Here is a 13,978-nt window from a genome sequence, read left to right as displayed (position 1 = left end):
AATTTTACCCCCACTGTCCCCCCCCCCACCCCTTTCAGTCGTCCAATTTTAATGCCAGAATTTGCTCACATTTCTCTACAGTTCCTTGTTAATACTGTAGACCTTATGCGTCCCTCCTCAAGTCCATGTGATATCGTTTTGACAAAAAAAAATTAAAATCCATGCTCCCTGGCATAGGACCCAGCCTGCTCTCTATCATCAACTGCTCACTCACATCCAGGCCTGTACCTGACTACTTTAAAATTGCCTGTGTTCATCCCCTCCTAAAAAACAAAACCCTCTCTTGATCCGGCAAGGGTAGAGAATTATAGACCAATTTCCAAAGTTTATTTTTTTATCTAAAATCTTTGAAAAAAATGTTGCAGACCAAATCCTGCAGCTGACTGAAGGTCATAACATTTTTGACAAATTTCAATCCGGCTTTCGTCACAAGCATAGTACTGAAACTGCATTACTAAGAGTGCCCAGTAACATGCTTATGCATGCTGATAAAGGTGAACACTTTATTCTTATTCTCCTAGATTCAACCGCTGCCTTCGATACCATCGATCATGCCATCTTACTTGATAGGTTGGACAACTGGGTTGGCATTTCTGGTACAGCGGTAAATTGGTTTCGCTCTTATCTGACTAATAGTTATTTTATTGTAAAAATCTTGTATCCTCGTCAACTCCCCTACTGTGTGGAGTCCCCCAGGGGTCTGTTCTTGGGCCAATCTTCTTCTCTTTATACATGCTTCCTCTGGGTCATTTGTTTAATCACTTTCAAGACATGTCATATCACTGTTATGCTGATGATACTCAGATCTATTTCTCTGCCAAACCCAATAACCTCAATCAACTGTCCTCCCGCCACGATTACTAAGCTGCCACCAAAGACTGGATGTCCCTTAATTTCCTCCATCTAAACCCCAACAAAACTGAATCTCTTTTAATTGGTCCTGACAACTTTGCCACTGCAGTTGATTATTTTATTGGTCCACTTCATTCAAACTTCACTACCGCTAAAAATCTTAGTATCATCTTTGACCAGAATATGTCTTTTAATCACCATGTTACTACGCTTGTCCAATTCTGTTTTCTTCAGCTAAGAAATATTGCAAAAATCTGAAATATTTTGTCTTTTAATGATATTGAAACATTAATTCACACTTTCATTTTCGCCCGCCTAGATTACTGTAACTCCCTCTACTCTGGCCAAGCTACTTTAAATCATCTACAGTCGGTTCAGAATGCAGCTGCTAGACTACTAACTAGAATTAGCCATAGGTCCCATATTACCCCTATTCTTGCATCCCTCCATTGGCTTCCCGTACAATTCAGAAGAATCTATAAGATGTTACTGATTACATTTAAAGCACTGCATGATATTGCCCCCAGTTACATTTCTGATCTTCTCATTCCTCATTCCACTTCCCGACCACTCCGATCCTAAAACCTCAGCCCATCCATCCCTCACGCCAACTGCAAAACAGAAGGTGACCGCGCCTTTGCAGTTTCAGCCCCAAGCCTCTGGAATAATCTTCCCCACTCCATTAGAATTGCTGAATCTTTGGACTGTTTTAAGCGGCTTCTAAAAACCCATGTTTTCAGGCAAGCCTTTTTATAGATCCCCACCCTTGCCTTCTGTTTTGGTTCATTTTTAGCTTGGTCTGTTACTCCCTATGCCACGTTTTATATTCATTCGATTTATTTTATATATCTATTCATATTTTGTGTGTTGAGTGTAAAGCACTTTGTAACTGTGTGTTTTTAAAAGTGCTATATGAATAACATTTTGCTTGCTTGCTTTCGCAAGAGGAAAATGTAAAGAAATTGATGATGATCTTTTTCTTTCTTTCTTTCTTTATTTATTTCAGATCCCCATTAATCACTGCCTCAGCAGTGACTATTCTTCCTGGGGTCTAAATGTGATGTGATGTGAGGGTCTAAGGACAGGATGTTGTGTTGCTGTGAAGCCCCTTGGGGCAAATTTGTAATTTGTGATGTTGGGCTACACAAATAAAATTGACTTGACATGATCAGGATTCGACAAGATAAGCCCTTTTGACCAATGCCGGTTGATGAGCAACATAGCTGCCTAATGAACCTTTTGTCTCATACGCTTTGTCTCGTATATATATGCTTGTATGTAGTTTGTTCAGGTTTATGCCCCACATACTATTTATCAAGCCATATAAAGTCTATATATTTTCATATTCTGACTTAAACTTGTGAGAAAAGAAGCCTTTTGAAATGTTCTTGATCGATCATTACAAGACAACCATTTTACATCAGTGTTCACAGACAATGCAAACAGAAACATGCTCTTTTATGGCTTCAACATCCATGTAAAACTGCGTACCAACGCTTGCTGTAGCATCAGATTTAGGGAATCATTTATTGTTTCGATGCAAATGTTACCTCTCAACCACAACAGCACACATTAAAAGCAACAAGATGAAAGATGGATATAAATAACTCCAGCCAGCCTCAAGAGATGCACAACAGTCAACTCAGGCTGATTTTTTTTAAACACCCTGATCTGATTTTCTGAGCTCTGGTCTTTAGAATGTGATCACGAAAAAGGGGGAAAAAGGAATTCAAACTAAGATCAAAAAGTCACAATTTAAACAAGGCAATATTTAGAAGGTGTTTCAGTCTGGGGACACCAGACTGCATTCAAACACTTGTCCTTCAAGTTACTTAGCCAGCTATCATAGAAATAAAGTGTTTTACTGGCATCAACAGCAGTTGCAGTAGTAGTGGTAACTGTCATCTCACTTTTCAAAATACCTTTACACGCCACCTTGTTGCTTTACTAAATTAAAACTAAATTCACATTAAGTTCTGAAATATGAGTTCTCGTGATGAAATCAGGAAGCGTTCTGGACGGTCCGCACAGAAAATGATGGGGAGTCACTATTTACAGGACAAATATCTGCAAAAAAAACAAAACACTTTTTCCCAATTTTTGTCATTCAAATATCAACATTGCCAAACAGATGAAACAAAGAACAATCTAGTTGAATTGAACTTGTGATCTAGAGGATTCACTGTGATCTTGAGTTCAAGGCACACATCGGCCCATTGATATAAAGACAACTGCCAGGAAGCTTGTGGCTCACTCAGATATGCACTTACACACACACACACACACACACACACACACACACACACACACACACACGCCACTTACCTTCCCTGCCCCCAACCCCAGCCCTCGTGATTACAGATCCTGCCGTAACAAGTTGTTATTTTGATGTTCTTATTGCAGCTCGGCAGCCAACAAAAAGGGAACATGCATCTGCACAATTCCTCTTGTCAGCATGACACCACAGCTCTCAAACAGGCGTCATACCGGTAGGTTGTGACAGAATCAGAAACAACTTAATTGGCCAAGTGTACCTTTGCACACAAGGGATTTGACTCCGGTACACAGCAGATTCTAACACTTGCAGACATCACCCACACACACACACACACACACACACAAACAAGAGAAAAAAAAGTAAACAAGAAACAAATGGAACAACAACACAACAGGCATTTCTCTACATTACAAAGTGTTGTATGGCCGAGTAATCAATAACCTATGCCCGTATATCATATTGCTTATATACTATATTGCCCATAAACTATACCATACCACAACTCAACAACACATCATGGCAATAGACCATGTCATATACTCCCACTATATTACACTATATTATCTTATGTACCAGAAGTACACACTATATATTCACCTACCATCCACCTCACAACTACATACTATATTATATGTATTTGCGGCAACCACAACAATAACAGCCATAATTTGTAACCAGTATACAGCAGCTTTATGTGCATTTACAATTGCACATTTGTATTGTACAAACATTTCTATTGCACATCTGGTTTAAAGAGGTAGTGCACATCGTAGATAAGTAGGTGAGACACCTTGACCAAAGGGGGCTATTTACAAAGTGTAATATTTACATAATAAGTGTCTATTCCTGCACCATACTGTTAAGTGTTCATGAGAGAGATGGCCTGTGGGAAAAAAACTGTTCCTATGCCTGGTGGTTTTGGTGCACATTGCTCTGTAGCGCTTGCCAGAGGGTAGGAGTTCAAACAGACCATGTCCTGGGTGTGGGAGGCCTATGCTGATTCTGCACGCCCGTTTCTGGGCTCTAGAGGTGTACACGTCCTGCAGGGTGGGTACGGGAGCACCCATGATTTTTTTCTGCCGTCCTTACTGTTCGCTGCAGTCTGTTCCTATCCTGTTTTGTTGCTGCTGCGAACCCGACCGTGATGGATGTGCACAGGACAGATCCAGTGACTGATAGGGGGTGGGATGGCTCAGGAGGCAGAGCGGGTCATCCAGAAATCGAAGGGCCACTGGTTTGATCCACAGCTCCTCCAGACAGCCTGCTGGAATGGCCTACTGAACCCCTAACTGCCCCTAATGAGCAGGTTGGCGCCATTAGTGTATGAATGTGTGTGTGAATGGGTGAATGTGAGGCATACATTTTAAAGCGATTTGAGAGGCCGGTAGACTAGAAAAGCGCTATATAAATGCAATCCATTTGTAGAACTAACTCAACAGCTCCTGTGGCAGACCAAATTTCCTTAATTGCCACAAAAAGAACATCCTCTGCTGGGGCTTTTTGAGGATGGAGTTGATGTTGGTCTCCCACTTCAGACCTTTAGAAATGGTAGTTCCCAGATCTCCACGGCTGACATACGACTGTTGGATTTTGTGAGGGGGAACAGTGCTGAGGGGTGTCTCCTAAAGTCCACTGTCATCTCCACAGTCTTGAGCATATTCAGCTCGAAGTTGTTCTCACTACACCAGAGCACTAGACACTCAACCTGCCACTGATATGCAGACTTGTCGCCATCCTGGATGAGTCCAATGACCGTATTTTCATCTGCAAACTTCAGTAGCTTAACAGCTGGGTCCTTGGAGGTGCAGCTGTTGATGAAGAGAGAAGAGCAGTGGGGAGAGGACACATCCCTGGGGAGCACCAGTGCTGACCGTCCGTATACTAGAAGTGACTTCCCCCAGCCTCACCTGTTGTTTCCTGCCTGTCAGGAAGCTAGTTATCCACTGACAGATGGCGTGGGATGCAGTGAGCTGGGAGAGTTTGGGGGAAGAGGGAGAAGAGTTCTGGACTGATACTGTTGAATGCCAAACTTAAGTACACAAACAGGATCCTTGCATATGTCGCTGGGCAGTCAAGGTGTTGTAGGCTGTAGTGCAGTCCCATGTTGACTGCATCTTCCACTGAACTCTTTGCCCAGTAGGCAAACTGCAGGGGTCCAACAGGTGTCCTGGGACATTCCTCAGGTGGACTAACACCAGCTGTTCAAGTCTTCATTACCACAGATGTCGAGAGTGACAGGCCTGTAGTCATTCAGTCCTGTGATGGAGGGCTTCTTTGGGGATCAGGATGATGGTGGAGCATCTGAAGCAGGAGGGGACTTCACACAGCTCCAGGGATCTGTTTAAGAGCTGCATGGAGATTGGAACCAGTTGGTCATTACAGACTTTAAAAAAGGATGGGGAGACACTTTCAGTACCCTGTGCTTACCTGATCTTCTGTCTCTGGAAAAGCCAGCCCACATCGCATCTGTGAATGTTCTCATTCATCCAGGTCATGGTTATCCAAAGGACTTGACTCAAGTGCAACTGGACTTGGTATATATCCGTGAAGACGTTTCACCTCTCATCCAAGAGGCTTCCTCAGTTCGTGCCTTTCTGACTAGACCAAGCTAGTCTGACTAGCTGGGAACTGAGGAAGCCTCTTGGATGAGAGGCGAAACGTCTTCACGGATATATACCTAGTCCAGTTGCACTTGATTCAACTCCTCTGGACCAGCCCACATCCTCTACATGTATCTTGAGTGCAGCCTGAGTATAGTATCGGTGGGGTTGCCAGAGGTGTGGTGGGGGCTGTTGTCATTGGGTTGGATTGGGTAAGGGGCATGAATTTGTCTCTCTCAAACCTGCACTAGAAGTCATTCAGGTCATCAGCCAGGTCCTCAGGATGTGGAGATGATCTTCTGCAGTTTGTGATGTCTTGCAGGCTCCCTTCACACATACACAGGGACACTGGCTGAAAACCAATTTTTCAGCTTTTCAGTGTAGCTTCTTTTAGCCGCTCTGGTCTCCTTTGCCAGTGAACTTCTGGTCTGGTTGTACAGGGCTGTATCCCCACTGCTGTAGGAATCCTGCTTGGCCTGTCGACAGTTTCTTAGCTTGGCTGTGAACCATGGCTTGTTATTGTTGTATGTGCAGAAGGTCTTGGTAGGCACACAAATATTCACAAAAGCTGATGTAAGATGTCACCGTGTCAGTTAGTTTGTCCAGGTTGCAGCATCAAAAAACACTCCAATTGGTGCAGACAAAAGATTTGCAGTTCCTGCTTTGCTTCGTTGGTCCATTTCTTCACTGTTTTAACCACAGGCTTTTCACATGTTATTTCTGCTTGCAGGTTGGAATAAGAAGAACCAAGCAGTGATCAGAGTGCCCCAAAGCTGCCCAGGTGACAGAGCGATATGCATCTTGAGGAGTTGTGTAGCAGTGGTCCAACGTGTTTATTTTCCCTGGTGAGGAAATTGATATGCTGTCTGCATTTTGGTAGTTTGTGCTTTAATTTTGCTCTTCTAAAGTCCCCACGGATTATGAAAAGTTAGTCCATATGTTTTTGTTCCAAGCCTGTAAACTGGTCAGCCAGGGTTTGCAGTGAGCCATTCACACTGGCCTGGGGTGACATGCAAACACTGACCAGGATGAAGGATGAAAACTCCTGCAGTGAATAAAATGGCTTGCATTTTATGAACAATAATTCCAAGTTCGGGCTGCAGTATTTACTGAACACTGTGACATCTGTAAATCAACCTTAGTTTATCTAGAAGCAAATTCTAATGCTTTTCACTTTTTCCAATAACACTGTAACACGATCTATTTGGTGTAGGCAGAAGCAATTTGCTGTTGGGTGTTGATTTGCTGAGCCAGGTTTCAGTGAAACAAAGGGCAGCAAAATGTGTAAAGAACTTGTTTGTCCCATTGAGGAGAAGCAGCTTGTCCATTTTGTTGGGCATGGAGCAGAGGTTTGCCAGTTAAATTGCTGGGGGTGCAGATCGAAATCCCCACTGTTGGAGCCTCTCCAGCACACTAGCCTTCTTCCCTCATCTGTGTCACCTTCATGTCTCAAGAACAGCCGCTGTTCCTCCAACTAAGATGTCTAAAAAAACTATCTGGAGTTAACCATCTAATGTTGAAGTGATACTGACATCAAAATCTGAAAATTCCTATTGATAGGCTATGTACCAAGTTGGAATGTGACCACGGAGAAATTCAGTGGCCAAAACAACGCGTCTGCGGCCACTCGAGAGAGATCTGTGATTGACTGTAGACGGTGTCCGATGGCAAATTGTGCCGGTGGATACGTAGACACCAGTCAGTTTGCATACAGGGTTCCACAGCCCTCTATACTACGCATGAGAGCTGTGGATCACTGGATCCACGTCAAACGTCACCGCACTACCGCTCATGTTTAAAACCCTAAAATAAAAACTTTATATCCACGTACCTGTGTGTTATTGTTGTTTGTAACAGATTTTGAGTTATGAAGTCAGTTTCTGGCACAGCGTGTTTTGGGGTTTGAAAGCAACTAAGACACAGTGTTTGGAAAATACGTGTCTCAACTGTTCTGACACTCCCGCCACATATGGAGTCCCCACTGGTTCACGCTTAGGCAGCTGTTGTCCTCTCTTCGATCAGCTGGTGCACTGTTTTGGGCATCTTCTTGGCTGTTGTCCTTCTCCTCCCTTCAATCAGCCAGGTGTCTTCCTGGCTTTGACAAACGCAGTTAGGATAACCACACTTAACCAGGGCCTGTTTAATGTGGGATTTCTCCTCTTCCCCGGCCGCTGTGTCAGTGGGGACGTTGTCAGCTTGGTGGTACAGCGTCCTAATAACTCCTAGTTTGTGCTCCAGTGGATGATAAGAGTCAAACCTTAAGTACTGATCAGTATGTGTTGGTTTATGGTAAACATCAACAATCCAATGTCCCCCATCACCAATAGCAATTTCACAGTCTAATAAGGCTAATCTATCATTTTTCACATCCTCCCTGGTGAACTTGATGTGGTGTCCACAGAGTTAATGTGGTCTGTGAAATGTGCTACATCCTGAGATTTAATTTTAACCCAGATGCCATCTACAAATCTGAACCAGGACATCAGAGCCCACCTTTTCCATGTCCTCCATATACAAGTTGGCCACTACAAGTGAAACTGGGCAAGCCATAGCACACCAGTTCTTATGCCTGTAGTTCTACCCCCTGTACGGGAAGTACGTGGACTGAAGACACAGCTTCAGGAGCAGACACACTTGGTCAGTGTTAAGGGTGGTCCTATTGCTAAGGGTGGGGTCACTTTGTAATTTCATATGGACTACCTCCACTGCTTCATCAACAGGAACGCACGTGAAGAGAAACTCAACATCATAAGACACCATTGTTTCATCCTCCTCCATAATGGTGTCCCTCACCTTATCCACAACATCCACAGTGTTCTGAATGTGATGCTCACTACTGCCTACCAATGAGTTAAGAATAGATGCCAGAAACTTAGAGATGTTATAGGTCACTGTGTTAATCATAGGCCAGAATGGCACAAAGAAAGTGCTAGAGAGCACTGTACTGATGCTGCCACCCCCAGCGCCATCTTGATAAAGAGGAGGAGAAACAGCATAAAACAGTAACTAATGATGAGAAAGGCTGAAGCATTTAATATCTGTTTGTGTGTGGGGAGGGTGTAATGGAGGCTTGCTGAACTGCCATGACAGAAAAGCAGAGGGGACCTGAGACAAAGCTGAAAACTAAGACAGGGGCTGGACCTAATACTGAAAGGCTGGCAACTTCTGATCTCATTGCTCAACCCCGTAAAGCATGCAAGTGCCAAGATCCACAGATAGACAGACAGACAGACAGACAGAGAGACAGACAGAGAAAGATGGTTAAATAAAAATCAAACCACAGTACCTTCTATATGCTGCAGAGCTGTCTGGCAGCTGTCCAGCGACGGGAACTGAAAAGGGTTTGCGCAGGTCCGCAGGGCGTGGCAGACACATCGGCCATCTTGAATGTTACAACCTGTTATCAGGTTCTCACTGCATGGTTCAAACCCCAAAAGCTGGCCCGCCTCCCAGTCCTCATCTGGCAACAGGAATGCAGAAAACACAATCAGTCGCAGACCAAAACAAAAAAGACAAAAACATCTGAGTACCCATTCGAACCAACTTCCCAAATCCGGTTGTCCAGGTGCACTTTTTGATATGCTGCAGTGTTCCTAAAATATGTTCGCAATATGTAAAGGAGGAGATTATAATCCACATCCTGGACAGGGTTTGTGGTCCCCGGATTTATTACCTAAGAAAAAGCTTATCTACAACCCATGTAATTGTTGCTGATGTTGCCAATGTGTGTTGACGTAAATTAAGAGGAAACATACCATTCGCACGCCATTTTCACACTCTTTACCACCTTGCCTGGTCCAGTCACCTTAGCACGCCGTTTCTCCTGACCCTTGATATGCTGACCACACCCAACCCTACCTTTCTTTCCCACCACATGAAACTGGGATTGTTTGCACAGGTTGCGGTTTGTCCCACTAAAATATCAGCTTGGCTGAAGGAGTCAAATCAAGTCAAGTCAAGTCAAGTAGGTTTTATTTGTCCCCAGAGGCGCAATTGTTGTGTAGCAGCGGCAACATTTAAACACACAAACACTCCACAGAAGACATAAGGCAAACAAATACAACATGTAGTGAGGAGAACAAAGCCCACCAAAAGCAATGCAACGGTAAACGGTGTTAACAGTGCACCTCTAGTAGCACCTCTAGTTCAACTTGTCCGTAACTGAGCTGCCAGTCATTGCTGCCAAATCCCCTATTGCCAAGGGCACATTGATCAGGCTCAGGGCATCAAGAATCACGCCCTCCAACACTGCAAGGAACCTTGGGGTGATGACCGACACCGGGCTCTCATTTTCAGACCACACTGCAGTTATCTCCGGTTCCTCTGCAAAACGTCTGAAAAATCTGATCATAATTGCTGCTCAGCTCTTGGTCCAGGACCTAGTCATCGCTCTGTTGGACTACTTACTGTATAACACTTCATGCTGGTCTACCAGCCCATCCAATCGAATTAGCCTAACAGGTCGCTCAAGTCAAAATCGACTAATGTGTCATATGTCATATTTTTGTTAATAACATCTCTTTGGTATGGAGAAAAAGATTGTTGTCAAAAAACCTTGGGAAGCTAAGACCCAGTGGATTCCAGAGATGGCTATCTTCTGCCTGCAGCCCTTACAGACATCACCATGACTCCTTGATCCAGCCCCATGGCTTGAAGACCAATAAAAGCCACTGTGATGCTGTGTGCAAAGCCGCTGGTCCAACTCCATTCAAATACAATGAAAAAAAGGCTGATTGGTTCCCAAACACCACAGAAATACCCAAATGACTTAGAAAGTGAGTACACTATATAAACAGAGACTGTTGGATAGACTTCCAGGTTACATCGGTGTGGGTCATGTTAGTACTCACAATAGAAAAGCTTCAGTGGCTAAAAGGTATGCCACAGAGGAAGCACTGCAAGTAATTTTAGCAAGTAGCACCTACATGTAGGTGACAGAGAATTGCAAGCTGACAGATGAAATCAGAAACACTTCATGCACTTGCACACATGAAATGAAATGCCGTTTCCCCCAGCCCACGGCAGTACAACGCAAAGACAAAAACACGTCCAAAAACCACAAGAACACACATACCCAAACTAACACACACATCCAAACTAACACACATATATCCAAACTAAACAAGCATCACTGTCCAAGGGAACAAACGCCAGCCACGATGACTGTCGGAACCGCCGGTCTGCATGGGTTAGCAGATAGCTTAGCCCATCCCGCTTCCACATCCTGTCAGAATGCCCTCAGTGTTTCCTCCTTGGGCACAGCTCCAGGCAGGGGCCATAGTCCCCGGGCCCACCAGCAGAAGCAGACCAAGCTCTCCCAGCCGATCCAGCGCCAGCTCTCCCAGCCACACACCCTCGACACACCTCCCCGCACTCCTCACGACAACATCACACACACCACAGCTAACGCCAGGTGAGGTCGCTGCCAGACCGCCCTCGGTATTATCATAACCATCGGTCTGCATGGGCTAGCAGTTAGCTTAGCCTGTCCCGCTCTCCCAGCCGACCCAGCTCCTGCTCTCCCAGCCATCAAACGAAGACAAAACGTAGACGCAGACGTGGACAAAGACACTGCACGGACGGTACTGGGTGAGGCCGCCGCAAATGTGAATTCGATGAGTGGCACATGGAAGAAAGAGTGCCTCATATAAATGTATATGTCCTATGCTGATATCTTGGTTTTTTGTTTTTACTTCTTCGAGAGTTACTCGATAATCAAGACCGGTGTTAAACTATTTCTGCAGTCAAAACCCTTGGACCTCACTGTTTAGTGTTTTTTAATAAATTTTTACATGTGAAAATGCTTTTTCATTCCTCTTCAGTATATCACAGCCTACCAGCTATACAGTGCACTGTATACGTTTCTTAGCTACATCACTGTGCTGTGCGTTTGTGCTGAATAACATTTGGGGCTGCATTTTAAGACAGTGGTACTGATAGGTAGCCAAAGGCAATATTGCACAAGATCTTAAATGCTAACTCTAACCTGCTGCAAGAATCCAGAATGATGCTGCGTACTTGGTTTTCCACCTACCAAGACGCACATGTGTAACCTGTCTTCATATCTGTACATCAGTTCCCAGTTGCTTTCCGCCGGGAGTTAAAAACTACGCTGCTGTCTGTTTGGCTTGGTCAAGGAGCTGCACTGACTTACTCGAGAACACGTATTACCGTGTGAGCTTCTACTTTCCCCAATCGTCTTGGCTGCCTCTGGAAGAGTACCGTCTACGCCCACTTCAAAAGAGCCAAGCTCGAAAGTCCAGGCTTTTTTCCTCACCTGGCCTCAACATGATGGGATGATTTCCTGGATTCCAGCAGGGCTGCAGACTTACTTCCTTTAAGAAAGGCCTTTCAAGGTTTACATTACTCTGGAGAGGTCTGTCAGCATGACTGTAGGACTGACATGTTGAATTGTCCAGCTCATTTGGAATCCCTATCGCTCACATTATTACTGATGATTGACATGGTGTGCACCCTTGGCTATGATGCAAATCCTATTCCGTGCTCTAAGATGCCTTTAGGCTGACAAACGAATATATCTGCTAATTTCTTGCTGTTTTGTTACAAAGTGTCTTATAAATGAGAAAACGTAATGTAAATTAATTTTTTTTTTTTGGGAGGGGGTTTTCCCTTTATCTCTCCAAATGTACCCGGCCAATTATCCCACTCTTCCGAGCTGTCCCGGTTGCTGTTCCACCCCCCTGCTGATCCGGGGAGCGTAGCGGTCTATTACGTTGCCTACCAACACAGGAATCTCGGTTCGAATCCCTGTGTTGCCTCTGGCTTGGTCGGGCGTCCCTACAGACACAATTGGCCGTGTCTGAGGGTGGGAAGCCGGATGTGGTTATGTGTCCTGGTCGCTGCACTAGCGCCTCCTCTGGTCGGTCGGGGCGCCTGCTCGGGGGGGCAGAGGAACTGGGGGAATAGCGTGATCCTCCCACGTGCTACATCCCCCTGGTGAAACTCCTAACTGTCAGGTGAAAAGAAGCGGCTGGTGACTCCACATGCACCGGAGGAGGCATGTGGTAGTCTGCAGCCCTCCCCGGATCAGCAGAGTGGGTGGAGCAGCGACCGTGACGGCTCGGAAGAGTGGGGTAATCGGCCAACTAAACTGCTCCTTCCTTTCAGGCTGAAGAAGTTCTGGGAAAACACAACCCTGGTGTCCTCTCAACCGGGTGGCTACGTCCAGTGTGAATGAGTGTGCATGTGTGAGAGGTAAAGAGGGGAAAGAGGCAGTGAACGTCTAATGTCATTTAGGTAGTAAACCAGTAAACTGATTCACCTCATTCAGACTGTTTCCTCAAGAGCACAAATACACACACGAACAGGATCTCGACTCAGTGAAGTTCAACACTGTCCTGTTCTCCTTGCTCTCAGCCTACTATCTCCTACCCCGTCCTCTGGCTGAATGGGTTTCAATTCTAAAGCAGTATGCAGCAATTCTAACTTATTAGAATATACTCAGCCCATTACCACAACTTACAATCCTTCGTACACTCCAAGTACACCTGACTTAAAACCATGACTATATCTTGAAAACTATAAATGAACGTTTCATAAGGAAACTGCTCAGTCATGGGGCAAACCGCACATTATAAACGTTCTTGTGCAACGTTTCACCTTTCCTGAAGCATAATTTGACTATCAAATATCAGCAGGGGTCTCCGAAAGGAACCGAGTCAAACAATGAAAACGACTCTCAGAGCCCAGATCCCAAAATACTCTGCATTCACATCAATGAGCTGGGCTGGCTATATGGATTTGTTGTTGACGCCCTAGCCCCCAAAAAGACTGGTGCTTATGGTGCTCAGCACAGTTTTGTCATGGTTGTGTGAGCTGGGTCATTGGGGCTCGCCTGTTCCCCTCCCCTGGTTGGTGTTTCGGTTCACCTGCACCCCATTTGCCTGAGTGACCCTGACTGCCCCATTTACCTGATGCCCCTGCTTCACTCACCTGTTCCCCTTTCTCCGATTGGCTGTTCTGCCCCTGCCCTGTCCTGTGCGCCTGTGCCCAAGCTTCCTGATTGGCTCCCCTAGTATATACTCCCCCTGGTTGCCCTGGCTCCTTGTCAGATCGTCAAACACAGATACACACACATATGGACTCTTGGTCGCCGGATGAGCCACGTCCTGTTCGGAGCCTTCCCTGCTGTCAGTAAGCTCTTTGGTTTATTGAAGCATGGTTCTGGCCCAGTCTGTGCACTTGGGTCCTCCATTCCTGCCCCGGGCGTGACATTTTGCTGCTGTCA

The 13,978-nt window shown here is 45.2% G+C and overlaps 1 protein-coding gene across 1 annotated transcript in view; it reads right to left on the bottom strand.

The window, feature by feature from the left end:
* The window catches only part of crim1 (cysteine rich transmembrane BMP regulator 1 (chordin-like)), a 221,800-nt gene that overhangs the window by 170,467 nt on the left and 37,355 nt on the right, over positions 1-13,978 (bottom strand). The window contains exon 2 of the mRNA XM_056295460.1: positions 9,017-9,190. Coding sequence (XP_056151435.1) covers positions 9,017-9,190 — 174 coding nt within the window. The remainder of the gene's footprint in view (positions 1-9,016; positions 9,191-13,978) is intronic.

This window comes from Lampris incognitus, chromosome 16, assembly GCF_029633865.1.
Source record: "Lampris incognitus isolate fLamInc1 chromosome 16, fLamInc1.hap2, whole genome shotgun sequence".
Classification (NCBI taxonomy): Eukaryota; Metazoa; Chordata; class Actinopteri; order Lampriformes; family Lampridae; genus Lampris; species Lampris incognitus.
The sequence above is the reverse complement of the archived record's forward strand: the minus strand, read 5'-3'. Positions and strand labels throughout refer to the sequence as shown.